The 27423-nt window shown below is 41.6% G+C and overlaps 1 protein-coding gene across 3 annotated transcripts; it reads left to right on the plus strand.

Moving 5' to 3' along the window:
- The first annotated feature begins 4 nt into the window (after window positions 1-4).
- LOC124273824 lies at window positions 5-27026 on the plus strand. 3 transcript variants are annotated; one of them, XM_046709135.1, is made up of 7 exons: window positions 5-104; window positions 22041-22084; window positions 22532-22585; window positions 22873-23064; window positions 23583-23741; window positions 25001-25159; window positions 26142-27026. In XM_046709135.1, the coding sequence occupies exons 2-6, from the start codon at window positions 22046-22048 to the stop codon at window positions 25073-25075; spliced, it is 519 nt and encodes a 172-aa protein (XP_046565091.1). In that variant the 5' UTR covers window positions 5-104; window positions 22041-22045; the 3' UTR covers window positions 25076-25159; window positions 26142-27026. The 3 variants fall into 3 exon arrangements, with proteins under 3 accessions (XP_046565091.1, XP_046565092.1, XP_046565093.1); XM_046709136.1 differs by having other exon boundaries at window positions 33-115; XM_046709137.1 differs by having other exon boundaries at window positions 37-104; window positions 22044-22084.
- Window positions 27027-27423: the final 397 nt, after the last annotated feature.

The raw sequence follows: 27423 nt of genomic DNA on the forward strand, positions 1-27423 counted from the left end.
CAGCCTCGGTTTCATGCATGCGATATCTGCGCCTTAGAGGGTAGGGTACCTGTTCCCAGCGACAGAGCGCACAAATCTCTCACGGCACAGACAGCTCGACAGCTGTAAGTAAAAAGTAATAACATTATTTGTTCATCACACTCAGAAATAACATTATTATGTGTAGGTCGTAATATTTAGAATATATAAAATTTGTAAACTACCGAAGGTTGCTATGATATGAAATGATACTGTTTTGAAATTGAAAGCGGTGATAGCTGCAGACACTGCTATTAAATAAATTTTGATCAATCCTGACAATGGAGATGCTAACCTTAAAATATTGTAATTGAACTGACATTTTTACAATTGACAAATTGATATCCCCGGACCGATAAGGTGTGTTGTTTACGCAACACTACATTAAGCAATATACCGTCTTTATTGTGGTGATCTGAGAATAAAACAGACAAAAGCAAACAGAAGTACTTAATTGTCAAACCCTACAATGGCAAAAGGTTATCTCCCATTTGACAGACACCCATTTGACAGACACCCAATTGACAGACACTGAACTAGAAGGTAATTAGGGTAACACCTACGGGTATAATAGAACAGTCCACTGTCTAGTGAGTAGAGCAGGGTGAGCCTGAAACAGGTTCGTTACTGACAAGTTTGATTGTGGGTAAATAGAACTTTGTTGTGATTAAATGATTTCTCTTCTCAAAATTGATTTTACTATCAATTACTATCGAATATAAAAACAGGTTTGTCACTGAGAGGTTTGATTGTGTTTATTGATAAAAAAGTCCCCTCCCAATAATAGCATATGTACAACAGAAGTTAACTGAGAAAACGTTTTGTTGGAGAGATATAGATATGTACATATTTGAAAACATTCTTATTTGCAGTAAATGAGACACCTGCATTGCCATGTAAGATACAATTAATACCAATCAGTGTTCTAATTTCAATACTTTCTAAAGACTGTAACACTTTATGTCTTTGAGTAGTATACAATGGACATTCAAGGAGGTAATGAAAAACATTCTCACATCCATGGCCACATTGACATGATGCGTCATATTTTAAATATTTATTCTAAATAATTCGTAGCTAAGTGCACTCGTCATATATCTTAAGATTGTGTGCAAAACATATAACTTCTTTATTCCAAATGAATAATATTTAGGTTCACATTTATCTATATTTGATTTATACGATACAACAGTGCCGCAATTTCTAATAGTTAAGCTAATGTTTTCAATATGATGATGCCGACTCCAGTTAAACTAGAAGGTTAAACCGAAACGTTTATGAAAATAAATAACCTGTTAATAAATAAACTGTTTTTATATTGCAGCAATAAAATTCAAATTACTGTCTTTTCGTCCATCTTTCAAAATAAATAATATATCTTCAGTTTGTTCCTGTGTTTATATTTGGACTATTCCATTATAATGTGTACGTAACAGGTAGTAGATAATCTGTTCATTGAACCGTAAATGTTGTTGTTTTAAGGTGTCTGCGAACTGGCTGTCTACGTATTGGGAGGACACCTGGCAAAAAGGCACCAGTTTAACACTTCCCTGGTGTGTGCATGCGGTTTCACGCACAAATATCGAAGGGTTTATAATAATGGGTAACATGCTTACCCCGGGACAGGTGGACAGTTTATATCAATGTCATGGGATAATTAGTGTTTCATCGATTTATTGAAATTAGTAATTTTTACGAAAATTATATTTCTCACAATAACATCAGAGCATATCGCATTGCTCGTCCTTTTTTGGAATAAAGGACACTCCCACCCACCGCCTCCACCACACCCCTCACCCCCGAATTAATACGTCATTTACTGATAACGTTCCAGACAGATGTATTTAAGTCAAAGGCCGAAAAACCCAAAATACAGTCTTTACAGAATGTTTGACCCATGTGCGAAGTAATGAAGTAATATTTATCTTTTTCCTTAATCTTTGGACTTTCTCCAGATAATGACATGCATTATGAATAATATTATTATTTGCTGAGGACATCAAATGTACAAAGTGTTGTACAGGTTGACAATCTTTCTGAGTAAATTTACAAAAGTAAGTTTTTCTAAGTGAACTGTAACTATTACAGATAAACATTACATGCTACTCATCTTCGATATATAATTCCTTATTCAATGTAGAAAATGGACAATACCTTTCAGAGTACAAAATGTTACAATATCTTCCAATTTCTACAGTCAAACCAAAATTACTATATCGAAATCTTGATAAAGTGGATCTGAGTCTTAATGGAATATTACATGTGAGATAAGATTCAACATTCAGTATGACTTAAATTGTTTATAACGCATACACTTTGATTAGTTAGATAAATCATTCAGTCGTTCTTGCTGAAGGTTATCACAAAAAAGTGTCTGCCTAAACAAGGATATACAATATTTAACATTTCCAACTTCCTGTGATATTCATACCAATCTAAATCCACACCTAAGTAATATGTTTTCTATGTGTGTGACCCAATTAGAACTTTTATCATTATTTACTTCAGCTCCTCATAACACTGGAAAGGTAGTCTTGAGTTATCTAAATGAATAAGTCTACACCAATATGTCATAGTTTTAGTCATATATACAGCCATAAGTGGTATTCTGACACCCATGCAATCTGCTGTCTTTCGACCAACCTGTAAATACCATTTACAAAGCTTAGCCTGTATCTTCTCAACTTCTTTCAAGAATTAACCCTCCATAACTCAGAAATGACCTGACAAACCTTTGTTTGTCCTAACACAAGCACTAAGTTTGGAATACATAGATAAAACAATGTCAAGAAATTTACCTTAAATACCATCATCATTAAGACTTTTGAAAAGGACATCATGCTTTATAGAAACAATAGCTTTAGAGAAATCAATAAACAGACAGTAAAATCTTCCATAGTTATGTTTAATGGCCTGTAATGAAAATATGTTTTCTGTGTTTGAATAATTGGCTGTAAAGCCAGCCCGTGTTTCATCATTAATATGTTATCATTATTGTGCAACCACAACGCCCAACTCCTTCTGCATACACATCATCATTAGCCTGCAACCACGACAACGCCTAAATACATCTGAGTACATGTCGTCATTAGCGTGCAACCACGACAACGCCTAAATACATCTGAGTACATGTCGTCATTAGCGTGTAGTGCTCCATTGTTTACACATTTACAGGCCAACAAGGAGACTCTGTAAAGCTTTATTGATTAAATAAAGCTTTTGTCAGTCCCTTATCTCTCCCCGCTAGTGTGCATGCCACTTTTGAATCCCCAGCCAAGTTCCTGGTCACTATGACCGCGAATCGGCACTTTCCTGGTCACGTGCCACTATTGTGACCGCCCTATACAATGTTGATCTCAGCGAAACAATTTAATGTGAATCGCCTATGATTTCTTTGGTTTTCGTAATGAAAGCTTGTTGGGCTTGTTGTATCCCTTGTTCTACGTACTTTTTTTCTCGTCTTCACTGATGGCAGTGCTTTTACGAGACTTGGACCTAATCTCTTGTTTCATTCTGTCAAACCGAAACATGAGTCTCATTAACCTATTCAGACAATGACCTACTTTTCAGCCGATCGGAATTTTCGCGTGTGAACGTGAAAGTAGACATCACAAACAACTACGGTTGCACTGAATTCCAGTTCCTTGTTTCATATGAAAATGGTATTTACAACTGAATTTCAATTTTAAACTTTAATAACATCGTATTTCTATATTTTATGGCGATGTGTAGGCAGCATGACCTTAACTAAGACGTCTCAGACTGCCCCAGTTTGATGAGGTCGTAAAATGATTCACAATGCATCTGGCTCACTGGTTACACCTGTTATGTGTTTTTTGCACTTATCCAGTGAAGGTTTGTAACGCACAATGTGATTAATATAATATCAAGTCCGTACCAGACCGCCAAACTTTTCTAGCGGCAGAGCCTCGTTTTGAGATTTCCACGATTTCCCGGTTTCTGTTTGTCAGTGCTCGCTGTACGACAGAGCACGCTGCTCGACATGTTTGCAAGGGGGATTATAAGGAGCGTAGTATTGCAATATACAAGTGCTTAGATGTATCAAATAATACTGATTAATATTTATGTATCCAGTTACATGAATTGGTATAAAAAATTCTGGACTGGTTATTGTACTAAGTTGCGCAGTAGGGCGGAACCCAGTCAACAGGAAACGAGACTGTTGTGTAATCAATGTTTTGACTTGATATTTTGCGAGTTCAGAGAAGACCAAACGAAATTCTTCCTCTGAGATTTTATTGTCAGTGAGTGCGGTGGAAATTGTGTTTAACTTTGCTTTGCCCAGAATTCTAATTTCGTCGTGTTTCCACGCTTTACGATGTAACTTGCGAGATGCAAACTTAAACACCAACCCCACCAACCCGGACACCCCAGCTGTTATTTCAATGCCCAGCACTATGGGTGCGGCTATGATGGTGGTCAACAAACCGACACCTACTGCTCCCTAATCCCATGCTGGTTGCCATAAGGGTGGTATCAGCCCGATCCACGTAATTGAAAGCTTTATGGTATTTCTTACTTAATGACGCCCGTATATCGCGATCTTGTTCTAGTTGGCGTTTTACGTCGCATAACTGCCTCCACCGAAACCCATCTACGATTTCCATTGTTTTTGCTACTTCTTCTACGACTGGGTACAGCCCCATCCAGTGTGTATAATATATTTTATAAGATATTTTTTAATTGGTTTTTCGTTAATTTCTTATTAATGTATTTGAGGCTTATAAGTTTTAGATTATTGTACACGTAAATAGGTGAGACTATAATAGGTAAATCTTGGTCTACACGAACCCCATAGAGGTTTACTAAGGGTGGTGATATCAGTGAGGGTTCCGGTCCCCATTCTATGACGATACGGCAACGTTGGTAACAGTGTTAACTTTCCCAGTGTATTGTCAACCCAGGTAAAAAGTGTCGTTTACGTCGCATAACTGCCTCAACCGAAACCCATCTACGATTTCCATTGTTTTTGCTACTTCTTCTACGACTGGGTACAGCCCCATCCTGTGTGTATAATATATTTTATAAGATATTTTTTAATTGGTTTTTCGTTAATTTCTTATTAATGTATTTGAGGCTTATAAGTTTTAGATTATTGTACACGTAAATAGGTGAGACTATAATAGGTAAATCTTGGTCTACACGAACCCCATAGAGGTTTACTAAGGGTTGTGATATCAGTGAGGGTTCCGGTCCTCATTCTATGACGATACGGCAACGTTGGTAACAGTGTTTACTTTCCCAGTGTATTGTCAACCCAGGTAAAAAGTGTCGTTTACGTCGCATAACTGCCTCAACCGAAACCCATCTACGATTTCCATTGTTTTTGCTACTTCTTCTACGACTGGGTACAGCCCCATCCTGTGTGTATAATATATTTTATAAGATATTTTTTAATTGGTTTTTCGTTAATTTCTTATTAATGTATTTGAGGCTTATAAGTTTTAGATTATTGTACACGTAAATAGGTGAGACTATAATAGGTAAATCTTGGTCTACACGAACCCCATAGAGGTTTACTAAGGGTGGTGATATCAGTGAGGGTTCCGGTCCCCATTTTATGACGATACGGCAACGTTGGTAATAGTGTTTACTTTCCAAGTGTATTGTCAACCCAGGTAAATAGTGTCGTTCTGAACCATAACGAACCTCTCCGAGAAAGATTTCTATTACGAGTGTGGAGTTTGGTTTCATAGTAATAAAATGCGATTGGTAATCGGGTAAGTCGGACCTTAAATATGAATCCCCGTTCGAAACTAACATGTTACCCATACCCAGGGTTCGTAGAACTTCTACATCATCAGAATTCGGAATGAAAGACGTGAGCAAGATACCGCTGTTCCTAATTTCGTTGACATACCTATTTTTGTTTAAAGAGATGTAAGGTGCGGTGAAGGTTATGTTGATCAACCATTCGGGCTCTTTAAACTCTGCTAACAACACCCGCTCGTCACGTTGTCTTTTAAACGCAGGACGTACAAGGTGTTTTCTTCGCCGGCCTGATCGAACCCCTCCGTGTCTCCTAGATCACTAAGCGTGACATTGGGATGATGATTCATCGTCTATATAAAATGTTATAAAATAGTTTCCAATTGTTTTTCTGATAATTTCTCAGGTGTGCACTTCAACCCCATGAGATGTATGTTGTCGGGTAGGACAATTTTGGTGAGTGATATCGTGTCTTCCACGGTAACGGTGACTCCCTGCAGACTGGTGTGGGAATCGATGTTCACCCGCACGTAAACAGAGCAAACGTGGTATTGTTGTTGTTTGGTCCACCAGAGTTTGATTCCTTTCACGATTTCGACTGGTGATGATGGTTCACAGAGGAAGACTTGGATGACCAGCGTGGAATAATCCAGTAGACTTTCCAGGATGTTGACAACGCCGTCGAATTCAGACACCATTTGCAACCCCACGTTTTGCTCCCCGGGTTTACTCGATAGCATGTGGGCTGCCATACTTGAGACTGCGCTGATGATTACACTGCGCCTATGCGTCGGGACGTAAGCCACGAGCAGGGTTCCGTTGTTCACGACTTTGTTTAGGTAGTGGTCTTTGATTTCCGTGAACACGTAGGGAGAGCCGAGCGTGATGTTGAGAAACCAGTCGACTCGAGATTGTGTTAAAATCCATTTGTTGTCGTCGGTGAAGACGAGGGCATACTGCTTGTTTCGATCGACGACCTTGGTCTCGACGTCGTTTAAGTCGAACAGCTTGCCGCCGAACGCTGGGTATATCATCCATTCATCCTAGTCGTTGCAGACTAGGTCGTACCGAGTGTTGCTGACAGCTCTTGATGTATCGACGATATTGTCTAAATTACTGCCAGATCCACCGACGGCGGGGACTTCGACGCGTTTGTAAATATTGTTTTTCAGTTGCAAGGCGTACAGTTTACCGTCTATTCCAGGTTGGTCGAATCCGTGCGTGTCCCCGAGGTCGGAGACCGCTATATTAACGCATTTTTTCAAACGCATTCGGGACCATGGAATGTCATTATCGTATGTGCAGCGTCACGCTGAGGTATCCTATATTCACAGGATTATGTTTTATATCTAAAACAGATACTTTTAATTCCGAGATGGTGCCTCGGGTTAATTTCCGTGACGAAAACGATTCGGTTCTGCTATCGTTATACTTTTCCTTTTTCACCGGTACGGCTCTCATCAACGTGGAAGGGTGTTCACCTTGAACGTTGTCCATCGTGCTCAGCTGATCGAGATGAATGCACAGCTCACGGTACGGAACGAGATCGGGTAATTTCGTGCCGGTCACGGTGGTTTCCGGTGGTATGTCGTTCGAGCGTTTTAGTCAACGGCTTACTGAGTCTCAAGACGTTTTTCCCGTTGTTGACTAACACGACCATGTCGTTCGAGTCGTTCATTTTGAGTTCGGCTCCCACGGGTTTGAAGATTTCTTCGTTGAGAGAGCACACACTGTAGTAGCCGTCTGTTATTTGGTTGCGGACATTGGTAACGAACAGCCTGTTGTTTTTGTTGTTGATGTTGGTCCACCGCGGGTAGTAGGTGATGTCGCAGAGTGCAACTTCGAGCCGACTTGTGTTATCGATTGTATGCAGCAGTTGAACGGTCTCACCGCTTGTTATTCCCAGAAGCGTCACGTACATATTGGAAGTAAATATTATATATTATTAACAATTCAACATGTACAAACCAGGAGTGTTTTATTTTAAAAGCGATACTTCCGATTTCACACATATGAAGATTGTGGTTGCAGATGGGTTGCATTTCAAAGCACCATTTATCAATGTGTTTAAAAAATTACAGATTTTAGGTGACGAACGTTAAGACGGTACACGTTTGGTTTAACAACCCGATGCAGTTCTGGCAGAATCAATTTAATTTTGCCGTTTTGGTGCGCTACAACGGGGTGCAGTGTGACGTTGAACGACACTCGGCGTGGCCCGCTGGGTCGGGCTGTGTTCACGTTTCACGTGTACTATCAGATCAGGCGTATCCTCAAAGAAATCAGCTCTCCGCTTCCACAGGACAAAGCATGGGATGCGTTAAACAACCCGTACGGTCAACAGGCATACGAAAGAATTTGCAACGAATTCGAAATCGATCCGAAGACGGATTGGCGTTTGCCAGGTCTGAACCACGGGTTGGGTATTCCATATAATGGGGTGCGATCCGTGAAAGAAGTAAGTGATGATTTACTGAAACGAGATTTACTACGTCAGGACTTTGCTTTGTCGAGTAATGAATGCCGAGATGATCGTATGAACTTTAAAGGTGGTGTTGCTTTCACCGTCCAGAAAGTGGAGCAGTCCAAAGACTCTGTGAACGATTGAAAAAATGTTCATGCTGGACACGTCGAGAGGGTTCACTCGTGCCGGCACCGAACGCTTGAACGACTCGATTCGAACGTACGTGTGGGCGCTGCTGGGAGCGCAGACGCAAACGCGTTCCGACATCGTGGGTAAAGGGACGGCTTATGACGCGCAGAAACAGTTCGTGTCAAACATTGAGGATGCTATCAATGCTCCAGTTGATCTACCGAGTGCTATCCAATGCTACCAAAATGTGTTGGAATATGCCCGGTCGAAAATCGACTACGTGTTCGGAGTGGGACTGTACATGGCCCCGAGCGACATGCAACTGAGAATCCATAAGTGGTGGGTTACAACAACGGAATCGTCATCGCCACCACCGATCAAAAGTTGGGTATCAGCCCGGGGTATCAACGTCTTAAACGTCGCACCCACGGTGAATACTGGTGAAACGGGTATAGTGGCGTCATCCCCGGAACCAAAAGTTCGACCCGCAATCCCACAACCCCTTCCACCACACAAGGTGGCTGAAAATAATGAACACCTCGATCGTAAAACAGAGCTAGTGGTTGGCTGGATCGTGGTTGGACTTTGCCTCATTTGGTTAAAAATTCCTTAGCGGCCACGTACACCAGCCCAGCCACGGCGATGATGAACGCCCACAGGTTTTGACCGAGCCATGTGACAGTTTTCGACAGCGTACTCAGTAGCCACGAGACGATGCTACCCAAGATTCCCGGAAGCGCTTCAGCGGCTTTACCGGCGAGTTTAGCCAGGGCTTCCCCGAGTTTTTTTACCCAGTCTCTGACACCACCGGTTGGTGATGGTGTTGGTGTTGGTATGCCACTGCCGCCTGTCAACGCTAGGCCCAGGGTTGATATGATGAAGCCTAATGCCGTAAGAACGCTGGCGATGGTGATCCGTTGCTCTCGGAACAAAATTCGGATCCTGTCGGCCAACGTGGTGTCTTCGTTCAGGACTCAATCGATGGTTTCCCGCACACGGCTGATCTGAGATCGGAATCGTTTTTGATTCGAGGAAGCGGATTCCAATCGAATCCGTCTCTCGTCTTGTAAGTCGCGCAACCGTTTTTCGATGATGGTTTTCAGAGACTCATTTTGGACCTGACTGAGTTTTATTTTCTCGCGAGCGATGTGCTCATCGATTTCGTTCAGTTTCCCCATATTGTTCACGAGTTCTCCATGAATGGTTTGCAAGGCCTTGTCTAGCCCTCGCAGTTCTCGAACAGGAAATTCGAAACCCGGCAAAGGTTCGTTCCAGTACGTGCAGTTTTTATACTGTCCGACGTTTCTTTGGCGTCTCTGGCACTGCTGAGCTCCTTGACGTTTTGCAGATCACGAACTACTTTGGGTGGAAGTTGTTTGGGTCTTGCACCGCCGTAATCTCATGTGTTTAATTCATCGCAGATCAGTTGCCCCCCCCCCATGACGACTGGCTAGCGTAGACAAGGCAAGCGGTTTTCTCGTGTGTTTGCTCAAGAGATTGATCTCTAGATGAGCTTTCAATTGCAGCGTCCCTTAGTTGTCAATTTTGAACTTGGAATAGTCTTGTCCCGACGTAATTTTTATCTCGACTCAATGTGTTGTAATATTCGTCAACGGTCTGCTTTAAAAGTTTGTTGCTAATGGTGTGGCCCATGAATGAGGTGTCTTCATCGTAATCCCCATCATCGTGCGCACCACCCAAATCATCCATCGGAATGTCCATTATATTAATTATATTACACTTATATATTTCAGGTATATAACAATGTCATACCGAAGAAAGTTAGATACTTTCCGTCAAAGCCGTGGGTCAGTCGGTGACCATCACCAATAATCCGAGCAAGGTAGATGAAAACCAAACGATGGAATACGAACTCACGTTTAACGACTACAGCAAAATCGTGCGAACACCGAACGGTGATGCTGGTCGTTAAACCATAGACAACATCTCGCTGGAGTTTGACATGGTCAGGAGTCCGGAGCTGGCCCGGCAGATTCGAAACCAGTACTCAGGGAAGCTGTCCATCCTGTACGATCACATACTGCGGCATAGAACAATAGCACGGGACAAGAGCGACACGTTGTGGAACATCAACTTGAACGTGCCGGCGCGGTCAATGAAAGGCATCTTGATCATTCCAGTGGAGGAACACGTACCATTCGAAAGAGACAGCGAAAAGTTTTCAACTCCGAAATCACGAAAGTGGAAGTGACCATCGAGGGCGTGCCCAACCAACTGTTCAGCCAAGGCATGAGGGCATACCAGCAATGGGAGGAGATAAAAAAAGCTACCACAACACCCGGCGGAAGTCAACAATGCCAAGGACCTGGATCTATCCTCCGTGCAGATCGGGGAATACCTGACCACCAAGTACACGCTCTGGTTGGACATGCGATCCACAGATGATGACAGGCTACACGGCAGCGGCCGCCGCGTTGACAATGGCAGCAAGGGCATCACCATCCAGATCACCAAGAAGGCTCAAACCGCAGGCAAATTAAATTTATATTTGTACGTGATTATGGACACACAACTTAATATAGACAATAGAAGATTTGTGCAGGCAGTTTATTTATCTACCTCGCGATCCGCACTGCGCTATAGTGTGCGGGCAGACAGGCTGTGGGAAGACCGTTTTCGTGCTGAATATGCTGGAGGGATACTACCGGGATACCTTCGATAACATTGTTATCATGTGCCCTACTCTGCACATCAACAAAACGTACACGGAAAGATCTTGGGTGATGATGGACCCGGACTTGCACAAAGTCGACCCGGGAACACGTCTGCAGGATTGGTTGAAAGCTTATCACAACAAATTTAAAGGGGAGTCGACGCTGTTTATCCTGGACGACTGCAGCGCTAATTGTGAGATAACAAAAAAGAGAGACATGCTATCGTATTTAGCGTTTTCTGGCTGACACGCAAAGCACAGCGTTTGGGTGCTAACGCAGAAATTCAACTCGGTGTTGAAAGACCTCAGGGAACAGACGCGATGGGTTGCCTTATTTCACTGCAAGGACAGGGATTCGTTCGAGGAATGTTTGAGAGAAAACGACCTGATGAGCAAACTAGAACGGGAACGAGTGAAAAAACAACTCGCCGAAACGAAACACACCAAACTCGTGCTGAAAACCGACCGACCCGTGGCTTATCGAGTGTTTTAGTTTAACAAATGCTTAGCAAATTCTTAGCAATGCTTAGCAAATTCTTAGCAATGCTTAGCAATTTTATTTTTTGGGTGGTAACATTGTGTCGTGAGGTATGATCAATAATTCCTCTCTGACGAAAGCTCTCAGCGGCCCGCCCGTCTTTCAAATACTTACAAGTTGGGTTTTTGTCCATCGCCGTGTTGATTTCGATGTCCACGTTTTGTGCAAACGACAGGGACGTTGTGTTTATTTCAGTCCGTATAACTTGTGTCGCTTCTCAGTGTATTCATTTGATGTTTGAAAGTGCGAGTCTTGAACAGGGCTTCCTTGAATCTGGAGTGTTTGATTTGTTTTTTCACCACATATTTTTTCACGCCTTTCGCTTTTCTGATTTCATTATCATCTACTTTCAGGATGGAATACATTTTGGGTCTCAAGCCGATGTATTCCGCGATCGGTGTTCCGGCACATTCGTCCTTCATCTTGCCGAGCACTTTTTTATTGAAAGTGTCATGCATCGGGTGGTCCTTAGGGTAGTCGCTGGTGTCGTACAAATCGATGTGTTTCTTCATGTCTTCGTACACGTCCTCGGTTCGAATCTCCATCAGCAGGGAGTCTGTGTCTGTGTACAGCACTGCACACCGTACGCCGTACTGTTTCTTCAGTTCGTTGTAGTAAAACTCGTACATCAGTTGCTTGGAGAGGTCGAGGATGCTCATCCCCATGTAAACAGGTCGGTTGAATTTGATGTGGCTTTTCCTCATGTGCAGGGCCACCAGATCGTCGCTGAATATCTTGCTCCGGTTGTATGCCGGGCTGGCTATCAGTTTCCTGAGCTTATCTTCCTCTTTTGACCGGACTAGCTTCACAGTCACGCGTTTTCTCAAGTTCTCCATCGTCTTACCGAACACTGAATTGTTCATGAGCTTGTACAGGTTTTTCTCGAAATCACTGTTGGCCCGCTTTCGCAGGTCTGTGTTCATTCTAATGTAGGGCTCCATCCACGGACTCTGGTCGAACTTGAGCACCCTATGAATTTTCGTGAGTTTCATTCCCAGCGACAGGTACAGTTGCAGGTTGCGATAGTGAACGATATATTTTTTCTTGTTCATCAAGTTGGGTACGAGTTTTTCGATGTTAGCTGGCTTATTTTTCCCCAGCAAGTTCCGTTGGTAGTCAGACATCCAATCTGGGTTAACCATCAATCGTTCGGGAGCGAGTGGATAGCTGGTGTGTGATTTGTGTAATTCCACAGGATATTCCAAGTCCACTTCGAGTATGTAGCCTTTTTTCGAATCTGACACGATGCTCATGACATCAATATCGTGTGTCCACTCGAATCCCCCGGTGGGTAGATACTGGCTCATGGCCCAGCCGTACAGGTTGTTGGCATCGAGATAGAGGATATGGGTGGTGGGTTGATTCGGATTATACTTCACGTACTTGTTGTTGGCTTTCGCATAGCATTTGGAAGCCATGGAAATCCCACCTCGCAAGCCTTTTTCGATGAACAGGTGCATGTCGTAATCCGTCAATAGTTTGAGTTTCACACCAGCTTTTTTCAACAAGTTTCCCAAGAGAGACCCGGGGAGGAGAAATACCAAGCGGGGTCTAGGTCATACTGTTTCGAGCACGTTTTTCTGAATATCTCGAACATGTCGGCCAACAGGAGTACATTTGTTTTCAAGTACAGATCGTGGTAATCACCCAGATTCTTGCAGCCCAGTTTATTCCATACGTTAATCGCGTGTGAGTAATCGTCCTGGGTGATGGTCGATAAGGTCAAGTTGCTGTAAAATTCCTTGATGGGGGGTAGTCGTGTCTCGTTGAACTTGGCCCAGCTGTCCATGTATTCATAGGAGTAAACGCCCTTCCTCATCAGCAGGGGTCGAGTCTCGGCGTCGGTGTATCGATTGGTGATGTGGAAGTCGTTCGGGTCGTTGGCCTTGACCAAACTATCGAGAGAGACGACAGTAGGAACTGAACAGAGTCTATGAACCTCAGACCGTTTAATGAGATGTATTTTTCCATGTTGTTGGGGATGCACGTCAGGTTGTCGTCGACCTTCGCAATGGCCTGCATGATCAAGTGAGAGTCGTACCCTCTCAAATTGTGAAACACGACGGGGATTTGGATGGTTTGGGGATTGATTTTGAGTTTGAGGTTGCACGTGCTGTGGGCTGCACCTCTGTACTTGGTGATGTGACAGTGATCTCTCACCGAATTGCCGTTCAGCGGTTCATCGCAAACGTGGCATACGTGTCTGCTATCGTGAGCTCGCCGGTCGGCTTGAGTCAACCGCATGGGAACGACGGTGTACAATTTTTTTCCTGATGATTTTTTTCTTCCTGTTGCAAACACATGAGAAACTTTTCAGCCGCATCGCGACCTCTGTACGACACGGGAGCGTTTGTTTTCCAATCGCATCGGACGACCACGTACCCGAACCCACAGGCCTCGTGTTCCTGTGTTTTATACGTGTTTTTCTCCATGGACGGCCCGATGTCAACGTGTTTAATTAAGGCTTCGAAGTCTGCGTAGATGATGTAAGGTACGGGCATTTGATTTTTGTGGTTGGTGAATTTTAAGATGTTGTCACCTTCCTTGGGCATGTCGATTCGTACGGCCGTCTGTTCCATGCCTAGGCAATCCTCCTGGTTGGATTCTAATAAATCAGTTCGCGTGAAGCCGTGCAGGCACCATTTGCAGAAGTGTTTTTTTCTCTCTGTATTTCGATTGGTCGTACAACAGCCTGCTGAAGTGTTTTATTCACACATAGTGGTACTTGTCACCTTGCTGGATCATTAATGTATTGATCACGTGGCCCTCGGTCACTGGGCTGATCCTGTGCACGATCGTTTTGTTGCCTTCGTGTCCAAAGACGTTGATGGCTATGTGGTTCTGTTTTTCGATTTTGGTGATCCGAGATATGGGGGTAGGTTCGTCTATACCGTCCCAGTTGAGTCCGTCGTCTTCGGGGTAGCTCAAAGGTCTGTTCTAATTAACGTCGGCCGGAAACAAAGCGGGATCTGATCGCTAACCTCAAACAATTATTACCTCTATTTTTGATGTTGACCATGGCTTGTTTTTTCTTGTAGTAAGGGGGCAAGGCTAGGTACGATCTGCCTTTGAATGGCATGTAGTTAGCTACGTCTAAATAGAGTTTATCGATTTTGTCCACGGTCCACCCGTAACCCCTGTGCATGAAGCGTTCCAGGTATTCTCGTATCGGTTGAAGCGAGGTGTCGATGGACGCGTCTACCGTCTTTGGTTGAGTCGCGACTTCTTGTTTACCCCTGAAGTGAGGCTGAACGTTTTCTAGGGCACCGTCCGTCTGCTGTTTATCGAGCAACATTTTCACCATGATCCGAAATTTGAGGCTTCCCAGGCCGTTCAATTCCTCTTTGACTTTGTCAGCGATCAGAGGTTTGACGTCGCCGATGTCTATGTTTTTGTCTACATTCATCCGCCAGCCTCTCAGATAATTACCTAAAGCGTGTTCAGTGCGCACAAACTGTAGATCGACGACAGTTCACCAACCTTGGGTTTTCTCATATGGGAATAACCTACCAGCCCCAGCTCTTTCGCTTGGAGTTTGAGTTGTTTCACCATGGGAGGAGGTTGTACAGGGTCGTGCAATAGTTCGACTAGTCCAGCTTTCCTCCCGTCAGCCCCAGCTCTTTCGCTTGGAGTTTGAGTTGTTTTATAGTGGGCGGGGATTGTATGTTGAGTAATCTCAACAGCTGAGGTTTCCTTAATCGGGAGTAACCGACTACACCTCACTCTCGTGCAATCCGTTTAAGCTCTCGGACAGTAACCATTGTTATACTTAATTGCAAAGTCAATCTCTAATTGGGTGTTTGGTACCGAGTAAAAAAATGAAGCGCACATATTTTTTTTTTTCACCACGAATCTAGTCCCCCGTCCAGCGCTATATTCAGAATAACCGTATCGATTCTGGGCTCAGGATAGCTTTCCCGTTTTATTATTTCCAGATCGTTGGGGATACACGTATATATATTGGCTGATTCAGTCAAGAATTGTTCTCTGAAGACATCCAGCTTTGTAGTAACAACCGTCATTTGAAAGTTGATGTGCCCCAATTCGTTTATTTCCTCTTCGAGTTTGCTAATGATCATAGGTCTGATGTTGTCAATACTGCATTTACCTGGAAACATCAACCAGCTTCTCAGACCAAAAGATTTCGTGGGCGGAATTCGAATCAATTGAATAGTAGACATTGTTATACCTAGGTGCAAGCCAATCTCTAATTGTGTCACCATTATGTAAGGGAGGTAACTCCATCGGCCTTATCTGCCAGGCAAAAAATGAAGCATTTTTAAATTTTCATTCTGAGGAGACACTTACGTTCGTTCAAATAATCTTTTTTCTTGACGTAAATAAGTTGGTTTCGAACCATGTTTGCCCCGTGGGCTCTACATAAACAGTAATGGCATTTCACTCCAATACCACACACGGAGCATGTGTAGTTCACGAAACCATTTCTTAGATGTGAAAACAACAGTACCCCTCGGTCCTGCATTTCCTACCACAAGTCTCGGTAGTCCCCAAAAGCACGTATTGACAACGATACGGAGTGGGTCTCATCTTTGATATACTATATGAGTACTTAGTCTAATTGTTTTGCAATTAACACGCTCGCTGCTAGACCAAGCGCGATGAAGGCCAGTTCTCGATTTTTTTGTTCCGGGGAAGGCGCGTAATACTGGGAGAGTGTGGGTTCATCGAGAGGTTCAAGCTGTTTTACCGTTCGAACGGCATGGTTTTAACGCTCGAGTTGATCGTTAATGAAATCGAGTCTCTGCATGCGTTTTTTCGCGTACGCGAATTGCGTATCTTGCCGTTTTCGTTTCGCTTCTACCTCGGCCGCGTTCGACTCCCGTAATTTCGAGAACAGGTAATTACTCCCGGAAAATGCCAGGGTGTTGACTAAAGCCCCGCCGACCATCATAGCGATCGTAGCCATCCTATATATATTTATTTTACTTTAAAATATTTTCCGGTATGATTCCTTGTTTTACGAGGACGTCCTTGTTGGCCATCGCCATCCCTAAATTCATGATGAGCATGCCCATATCCTGCAGGTCGAAATCGAGTTTGATCGTGGGTTGTTTGAGAACCATTTTGGTCAACCGAGCGTATCCTACAGCTAGATTGGCGACCACGGTTGCGTGGTATGCATCGTTAACGAATGTTTTTCCTTCAGACATTATGTATATAATATAAAATATATTTTTAATTATAACATAATATGGGGGTTGACCTCTAATTGTGGTTGCGGTGTGGGTTTTGGTGCTGGTTGTGGCTTATTATATAACATAAATAATGCTGTCACGGCAGCAGAGCTGCGCCTGCAATCCACAGAGTATAAAATTTTTGTCATGGAGCTTAGCTAAACCACCTTTTCTACTGGCGGCGACCCTTTTAGGGTTCTTCTTCTTGGTGACTTGTGTCGGTATTTCCTCCCCCTGCACCTGTGTTGGAGTCGGAGTCATTTCTTGCTGGGCAGTTTCCATCTTGTATACTATTATTATTATTTTTTCCCTCTTTAAATTGGCAATGCTTTGCCATGATGATCGCTGCCGTCACCGGAGCTAAAAACATACCGTATTCGTGGTACAACACACAGCTGACGGCGCTCAAAGCGTGTTCGATGAATTGATCTTTCTCGAGATCTTCCCACAGGTAAAGTCGATGTTCCGGGGGAATGGGAAGGAAGTACGACGCTAAACCGGTGTAGATCTGCGTCATGGTCGACCCTATATTTTTTGTCATCTCGGCCCCGAGCCGGGTTTCGTATCTCACGTACTGCTTATCGATCTCATCAGGAGGCATTTTCTGAATTTTAACGGGAGTGTGGTCACCGCCCCAGTATTGTTTGGCTTTGCCGCCGACCGCCAGCGCCACCAGTCTATCTCGCTTATCGCTCTTATCATCCGGCAACACCAACATTTGTTCGAGCAGTTCGTTACACTCCATCTTACAATATAACAAGCGATTTTTAATTCTAATAATATAATACCCGATGCACACAAAACATAGCGAGATAAAAGTTAAGTTACACACTATAAGAATTTCAAAAGTCGACATTGTATATATCCCGTTAACAGTAACCGGGCTTAAAAACAGGTCCCAGACATCCTTTGCGCTACTGTAGTAAGTATAGACAGGGCCGGTTAAGAATGACGTGATAAAATGGTTCCAAACTTCCTTTGCGTTAATATAGACAGAGCCCAGCTTTGTAGGATGATGCAATCTCAGAATAGACCCGTTAAAGCGAGATTGCTTGGCTAAGTCCCCGGTAGCTCAATCGGTTGAGTGGTGTGGCTCATTATGTATAGTTTGGGTATACATATGGGTTCGTATCCCGCCGTTGCCTCAGAGGAGCACTTACAACTTTCTGTGATGTGAGGTGTTTCGGTAAGGCTCAGGATCATATCAGTTGGGTCCCTGAAAAGGGTCTCACTGAGCGGGGCACTCTCATGACGAGAGAAAGGCAGCCGAGGCAATTCCCCTGGGGAGAAGCGCAACATCTTTCTATTTCACCCTTGGGGAATTGTGGCTGCTGGGGACATTTTACTACTTTTTAAAACCTTTCTATCTTTTGGGTATATTCGCGGTCATAGTGACCAGGAACTTGGCTGGGGATTCAAAAGTGGCATGCACACTAGCAGGGAGAGATAAGGGACTGACAAAAGCTTTATTTAATCAATAAAGCTTTACAGAGTCTTTTGTTGGAAGTGATCTCGTACCCCTGTTGTATATACTACTTCCTTCATACGTCTTTTTTTAGACCAGTAAGTCCTTTTTTGAAACCTCAACTTTTTCTAATCATAAGCTGTACAAAGTTACACAGAATTTGGTTAAATGTGTGTATGTTTGATTTCCTTCTCTGGTCAGAGTACATGACACATCTATTTTAGATGACCATTTTATCCATATTTACCACCACTAAATGGTCTGAAGAAATATGTATATTAAATGCTTAATTTTATGTCCAAATGAATCATTGTTTTTAGCGTTTATGTCGATATAAGGCTTGCACTGTCTATTGCGAACATTTCATAACTAATTTACCATGAGAGTAACATATTATACGTGTTGGAAGTATAATCGTTGTGGCTTTGAAACATTAGGGTAACGTTAACGAGAAGGAATTTAGTATTTTTAGACTTTTTCTAAAGTGCTCTGAACGTTTCATTTTATGCACGTTATATTTTAGATCGATCGCGACCATGTACATTAGCTAACATCGCTCATTTAAACGTTCATAGTTTAAAGGGTAAGAATGACCTAATTAGTGCAGAAGTTCAAAATAATGATGTTATAGGTCTTTCTGAAACATGGTTTAGAAATGATTTTCATAATGAACAATTCACATTCCTGGATTTTCTCCTCCTTTCAAGAATGACAGACTCACAGGAGGTGGTGGGCTTGCCGTTTTCGTTAGAGACTATTTAGTTGCTAAAGTCTTAGATGACCTTTTATACCCCGGATTTGAGGCCATTTGAATTCAGTTAAACAGAAAACAAAACAAAAACAACAACAAATTATTAATAGGATGCTTTTCTCGAGCTGATTAGAGTGCCTTTTATTGGAATTCAATCGAAGAATCAATCGGTAATGCTTTCGATTTTAATATAGATACTGTTATTCTGGGTGATTTTAACATAGACACACTTTCAGACAGTACAAAAAATCTTCCTTTGGCCTAACCCAAATATTTAATGTAGCAGCTAGAATTACTGCCACTAGCTGCTCATTACTTGGTCTTTTACTTGTTTCTTGCTCATCAAGTGTCAGCTGTTCAGGAGTCCTTGATCCTATTTGTAAGGACCACCGTCCAGTGTACGTTAGTGTTCAATATTCCAAGCAAAAGCAACAATGTCAGAAAAGATGAATCTTCAACTATAACTTAACGGACGAAGACAGCTTGAATAGACGTATAATGTCCCATGATTGGCAGTTGCTCCTCCAATCTGAACATGTTAACAAGGTTACTCACAATTTCATTATTTTGCTGACACATTAATCCAAACTTATATTGCTAATAAAGTAGCAACTATCAGAAAAAATGACAAACTATGCATTACAAATAATATTCGAAATTTGATTCGAAAGAGAAATATAGAAGAGCTAAACAAACAAACAAACAATCCCAACGATCTACAGAAGAGAACCTTTCACAAGCCTCACCTCCATTATCTCAACAAACAAAAGTCAAATTTAACGAAATTATGTTAACTTCTAACGAAATTCTAGATGTGCTAAACTCTGTTAATACATCTAAAGCATCGGATGCAGATGGAATTAGTAACACATTTATTAAAGCTACGGCTACCAGTCTAAACATGCCCCTGACAAAAATCTTTAATTTATAATTAAATTTCCTTCAGTCTGGAAACATGCATCGGTTACTCCCCATTTCAAGAAAGCCGATAAACACGCTTGATCCAATTATAGACCAGTGTCTGTTATTGAACGCTGTGTTTATAAATATGTCTACAATTGCGTTAGAGACAGCAACATGATTACTACTTTTCTGTCAGTCTTTACTTCGGGTGACTCAACTTCATACCAGCTGACCTATTTGTACGATTTCATTGCAAAAGCACTTGACACTGGTAAAGAAGTTAAAGCTGTTTTCCTTGACAGCAGTAAAGCATTTGATAAAGTTTGGCATGAAGGTCTGATTTATAAACTAGAAAAAAATAGGGATTTCAGGCTCTTTATTGAAATGGTTTGCAAGACAAAAAACAACAAGTTGTTATAAATGGATTTTGATTTGATTTCCTTAGTGTTAATGAAGGAGTACCACAAGGTTCTGTTTTGGGTCCTTTATCATTCCTGATATACATTAATGACTTAGTTGTTAACATTTTTTAAACAAATTTTTACGCATTGGACGAAAGAAGATCTATTCAGAAATTTAAGCTGATGCACAAAATTGTATACCCCGACTTACTTGCAAAACTTAAGCCCGTCTAAATCACAAAATGGTAACTGCAAGCTAAGAAATTCTGGATAAAATCGCAATATCTAATGCAGATCTACTCTCTATGCTAGATCCTTTATATCAGATATAATCAGACAATGGAATGATATGCCACGATCAACAAGTTCTGTTAATAATCACACTGATTTCACTCGTTTACTATCTAGGCGCCTCGTATTTTCCTTGACGTCAATATTGGTAACAGGCAATGTCAAGTAATCCATGTGCGCATCAGGCTTGGGTGTAACGATATAAATTCCCAAAAGTTCGATAGACACATCTCTTCAAACCTGGCCTGCCCTTGCGGTCACCCGAGAGAAGACAACATTCATTACTTGTTCACCTGTCCGTTGTATAATGACTTACGTTTCTCAATGTACATTTATCAAAACGGATACCACATAAATTCAGTATTATATGGTAATTATAATGTAGACACTGAAACTCACAAAAAACTAATCTCCTCTGTTCACTATTTCATCTACTTTTCAAAAAGATTTAACATGACTTAAGACATTATTCTTAAATTTCATCAATTAAATACCATATTTTATTCAACGAGCAAATGTGTGGTACCAACACATCTATTACTTCATTGCAATTGATTTGTTGTAAATAGCTTCCGTAAATATGTATATGTTCGAGAGAGGCATTTATATAAGCCCACTGAGCTTGTTTGCCAATCCCTTTTCTTTCTCCTGAAATACAATGTGTTTAAAACAAACATCGCTTTGGTGCCATGCCTTTGGACCTGAAAACATTATACAGTGTATAGACGTCCAAAACCTCCGTATTTAAAAAAAAAAAAAAAAAAGCATGTAAAAATATTGCGTCACTTGCACGTGTTATTCGGATGAGTTGGTAGGAATGGATGTATAAAGGTATTATAATATGTTTCTTTTTAAACTAAAGTGCATTATTTATACTGTATATGTCCATGTCGTTATTTATGTGAAATTGAAGTATATAAGTGTAAGCCACGGTTAACCGGCCGTAGCGCACATTATACTTTACGATAATAGCCAGATGCTCCAAACATATAGAAGGCCTTAAACATAGTTCAAAGTGGACATAGTTTGGTCGCGAATCATCTCCGTCTGTAGAATTGAACCCTTGATATTTTGAGTGGTATTTAGCAATCAGTTAAGTTAAATACAAAATAGCCTTAACTAGTGTTTCCGTCACTCATCATGATGTTAAAGCACGGCACCAGACACTGTGACCAGTGCTACAGTAGTCCCATGGGAGTGCGTTCTGCTCTAAATTCTTAAAAAGAACATATTGCACTTCAATTGTAAACAGACTGTGTCTTTGTATCTGATAGAAATGTTCCCTGAATCCACTTGGTATGTGTGGACACGTGTGACATTATAGATTATGGCTGTGACATCTGATACAGTGCAAGTGTCAGGTGACATGCTTCAGTTAGAGGAAAGTGACACATACAAATCGTCCCATCAACTCAATATACTGTCCCGATATGTGTGTGATAGTAACGCCATGATCAGGTACACAACTGTTTATCTTCCAGAAGTCATGGGATGGACACAGTCCAAGGAAAGGCCCCCAACTCCTGTAAGTGGCTGACAGTCTCATCTTACACATGTAGGCCTGAGGTGTGCTGTCTCGTTGTAACATGTGGAAATCGATGTGAAAGAATAGACACTTTTTTCTTTGCATATCATGATCACTAACACGGTAACAGCTGAAAGTATATGTGCAATTCATATGCATAATAATATATATTATGCGCGCCTGCGTGCGTGCGTGCGTGTGTGTGTGTCTGTGTGTCTGTGTGTGCGTAACGGCGTTTTGTGTTGGCTGGGTATGTGTATCCCTGTTTTAATTTGTAAAGTAATTTCTAAAACTGGGTGGCGTTATATATGTATGCTTTTCTATCACATATGTATGGTAAACTATGTTTGCTGATTTGTTAAGTGACATTATACAATTTACCCAACCATTGTTGTTCTTAGGATAAAGGAGATAATAATGACATTGAGTATTGCTGTCATGTTTCAGCCACCACCGACGGAGAAATGGGGGCAAGATGTGACATTGGTCTGGACTCCAGAGGTATTTCTGATAGGACTGGGACATAATACTGATACGCCATTATACGCCATTATACGCCATAATACTGATACGTCACCAGTTAGTGACCATCATGTTGGTGGTGTTTCTGAAAGTATGAATTCAACACTAAGAGTTTGGTGTTAAACTGTAGATCTAATCCTTGAAAAGGTAACTAACTAACTTATCAAAATAAATACATGTTGCCTTCAGTGACATGTGGAACCTACTTGTCGACCTATGTATGGAACTATATTGTTTTGTATATCCCGAGACTTGTTTCATTTCAGGGAGAAGTGAACCTTCGCCGTGGCATAACCCAAGTCACACAGAGAAACGGAATTGTCGTCATTTTGTTTGGACAGACTGGATTTGGTAAATCCTCTCTTGCAAATGGAATTCAAACCGCCATGAGAGGGAACAGGAACGTCTCGAATTATTTTCCTGTGGAAATTGGAACACATGGAAGCTACACTAAAGATGTGAGTTGTTGAATGTGATAATTCCAAGGTGAATATGCATGTTCATTTTACCCCTTAGAGGTGCACCAAGTGTACAGATACACCAGTGTATGCATGTGTGCGTGCGTGCTTACATGTGTATAATTAAAGAAATCCTCAGTAGTATATTCAACTATTGCCACAGCATAGCCATTATGGTAATCTTACTGTTTATGGCAACCGTATCAATCTTTTCTTGGTGGCATGATATCCATAGTATGGCATTCAAATAACAAAATATTCTATATGTGACATTGTGACAAAGGTTTGTGATAAAAGGAAAATAGAGTTAAAAGTAAGACACCTATTTGCCCAGCATTTGAAAAGGAGTGTTTTAGCATCACATGCTATGTTTGTATCGTAGTTGTTTAAGTAAATCTTGGTTGTGATAACCAAGTATGGATGTATGCGTGGTGCGCCACCAGCCTATCAGACAGAAGGAAGTATGTAACTGGATTCTCTGATTATGATATATAGTGATTCCTGTTTGCGTTTCGCAGTTGCACCGAGACGATTTCTGCCGTCAGTCCTGTCGAGAAAACTGCACTTGCGAGCCCTATTTTTGGTTGATTGACATGCCGGGCGTATTCAACAGTGACACCATCACAGATGACAGCATTGAGAAGATTGTTACGGGAGCGGTTCCTTTCTATGAAGAAGTAAGTACAATGAACATTGTCGCCTACAGAGCGAGTACGAGGCTGGTGCATTATGGCAAGATTGTTGACAATTAACACAATGAGCAGGGTCAGGTGTAGTTTTACAAAATTACCCCGCAATCGGTTGTTTGTCAGTAACCTTGGCGCATTAAATTTGCCTCCACACAAAGAATGTCCTTCGTGACTCACACGAGTTGTGCCAAAGCTTAAAGGAACTAGTACATGTTATACTGAACTGCACTGAAAACGCAACAGTAAGAAATCTTGACATATCACAAAAACGGCTTGAGCTGTAACCAATTTTATTTAGAAGAGGAATACATAGATTATTAAGAAAGACAACAAAGGGTATACAAAACACAGAATGATTACATGTACGTCACCAGTGTATGGAAGACACATGGGGTCAAAATAAGAAGTCAATATCGGGCATGTCCACCATTGGCAGCAACGCAGGCCATGCTATGTCTCCTCATTGACCCAGTGAGTCTTTGAACAGTGTCCTGGGGGATAACATTCCACACCTGACGCAGCGCATCTTCAAGATGGCGACGAACTGTATAATGGTGATCTCAGAGAAGTATCTGTACACTGTCTGCTCTTATCTGATCTGTAGTCTGAGGATGGTTGCATGGTGGAACTGAGACCGCTGCGCAACAACTCTACTTGACATGCCAACTTGAAGCATTCCCAAGACACGTTCACGTTCCTCCGCTGTCAATCTTAGCATCTCTTGTGTCAATGCCATTTACGTCAACAGCAACAAGTGATGTGGCTTTTAAGAGACAGTCGTTTAGTCTTATTCTGAATGCTTTTCCTGACAAAAAGACAACACATTTTCCTTGATGTGCACGCACTTGGTTGCGTTTTGGTGATGTCGCCCACAGTGGATTTAGGGATGTTTTTTTCATCATGCTTTGTCAAGAACATTGTGTATGCCTCATTCGCTGATATATTTTCAGATGAATTACGCCCGGATAAAAATACATTTTACTGGTGGTGCGTTTTCAGTCTATATTAGCATAATAAAAGGTAATACAGTGCCTTTTCGGTTTGAAATCCGCAGAAAACTGCCAGAGGTGTCAGAAATTAATCTTTGACCCAGGCAAAGACGATGCAACATAACCTGTGCCCGAAGTTTTATTGAAGATGTATACTTCTTTCCATCTTTGCTCTATTATCTGTGTGTTAGTCAGTTTCATTTTGTCTGGCTTTCAAAGACTGTGTGAAGAAAATTTATTGTTTTCATTTATGCTCAGATCAAACCAACGCTAGAAGCTATGGATAGCTCCAGCATCCTTCCACCACAGCACAGGGTCAAGGCGTCGTTGTAGTTATTGTCCAAAAGGCAGGGGTTGCAATAGCCGAAAATGTAAAGCGACAGATAAATGTGCTGATAAAACTACATTCACGAGGAGGTAACTGTACCTTTTTATTTAGTGCTTATTTATTTAGAGATGAAAAACTGCAGTTAATATTGCACCTACCTGAAAATATACAATCGTCACATGACTGACCGAAATAAGACTTTTTTGCCGGAACTATTTTCAGCTGCGCCATTCAACAAATTAGCATAAATGTACGTAACAGAGATCATTTGTTGATTGATCAAACGATCAAAACTAACTAAGGTTAACTATTTCTTTTGAAAGCTTAATATTGTATGAAACCATCTGCCAAATGAAATGTACAGCGATATTCAAGAACACAGTTTATGCTTAAAAAGTGTTCTACACTTAGCTTCATAATTGAACCATCTTGCTCGACAAGAGTATTTTTCCAGGGCAGTTTAAAAATCAGATACATTGTTCAGGTATTAACTGTTCTAATTATACTGAATTATTACTCTTAACTGCAAATAGTTTAAGTCAATTGAATGCAGATGATAGTATTTCTCTACCAATAACAAATCGCTGCACCCATGACCTGACTGTACGTAATGGAATAACAACGATGTCATGACAAACGAACGTGATCATTCAACAATAAAATACCGCAGAACACGGGAAGGATACATGCCGAGACCTACAAGGGAGAGAGCAGTTGGTATGGTCCAGTTGGGAGCAAGTTAAGCTCACGTCGCAAGAATTGCTGGACCTATTATGTCATCATTGGGCAAAGGTTATGTTTTCGGGTGTATCAAGGTTTACGTTTGACGTCTTTGACAGGCACAGCAGACGAAATTAGAGTTTAAAGTTCGACACGTAGTATTTATTACTCAAATTACAATATGATTGCTCACTTCCAGCAACTTATAATTAATCAAAACGTGTTTGTGAAGATGATGGCCTATTCAATAAAACTTAAGGTAAATACTACATTTAAAAAAAACCGGCTCAATTTTCAAAACGTCCTTGGTGTGTAAAGATGAATGATTTACATGAGAATGTTTCTTTTCAGTTCTGTCAGTCCACGTGATCCTGACACACTCTGATGCAGTTGAACCACTCTTGAAGGATTCCGACAATATTCCATACGTGTTTGACTCTGAGGAGGTTCGGAAAGCGGTGGAGTATGCTTCTAAGGAGACAGGGTTGCCTCAAACATGTATCAGCGTTGTGAAGAACTACACAGTTGAAAGGTTCACCAACACCAACACCAGCATCCTGTACCTACACGCCCTGCAGAACATCCTGCTTGCTGCCAGGGACACGTTTCAGCGGGATGAAAAAAGGGACAAGATGCGGACAACGCTGTACCAACGGAATCCACAACCACAATGAGCCAGAAGATATATTTAAAGCTCCCCATTTTCTGATGAGTGTATTTAGCTCAAGGCTGCTTTGAACACTATTTTAGAGTTAGAGCGACCTTTATTGCGGATGGTTGCCTCTTAATGAAACAGGGAAGGTAATAATGGAATTCAAGCCGAGATCCAAATCCACTTAGAACTGATTCTAACCATGTCTTTGTCCATTCTTTGTAGAACGTTAATGCTTTTGATGAGCGAAACGGCTTTTTCATACCTTATGTGTTCTGACACTCTGATACATGATCAGTTGGACATCTTCTCTTGAAAATAGTTCACGTTAAAAGTTATATACGGAATATAAGCGTCTTCTTGAGCCAGAGGGATATCTGTCTCCCAATTTGGAATATAAATCTGTAAAGTATTGATGAAATTCAGAGCTGGTGCCCTACCTTTTAAGAATAGCGTGTAAAGGTGGCAAAATATTGATGCATCTCTAAGAAATAACCAATCTAGCTCGTTTTATCTATTATGCATACGAAATGAGAGTAAGGTTATAGAAACAGAAAAGAGGTATTAAAATTCTAAAGATTCCAGTCGAGCTATACATATATGTGTTATGGATACACAATGCCATTTAGAATGTGGTCAAACGTAACATGTAATATTTGGGATTACACTTTCTAGAAAAGTACAGATTCTAGAACTTTGTTGGGTTGAGTGCCATCTGGGATTCGAGTCAGCACCCTCAGATTCAGGCACCTAATCGCCAGCTCACAAAGTCAGCCGCCTGACCTGCTCAGCCACCCCGACATCCATTAGTGGACCAGGACCAATATTTTTGCTATGTGTATAAACTTTCTTTGTCATGTGAAATAAGGCGTGTAACATGGTGTGCTGGCGATTAGGTTCCTGACTCTGAGGTTGTGGGTTCGAATCCCAGATGGGACTCAACCCAACAAAAGTACTAGAGACAAGGCAACAAGGTCCATA

The sequence above is a fragment of the Haliotis rubra genome, unplaced genomic scaffold, assembly GCF_003918875.1.
Source record: "Haliotis rubra isolate DU_JTF1 unplaced genomic scaffold, ASM391887v1 Scf1847, whole genome shotgun sequence".
Classification (NCBI taxonomy): Eukaryota; Metazoa; Mollusca; class Gastropoda; order Lepetellida; family Haliotidae; genus Haliotis; species Haliotis rubra.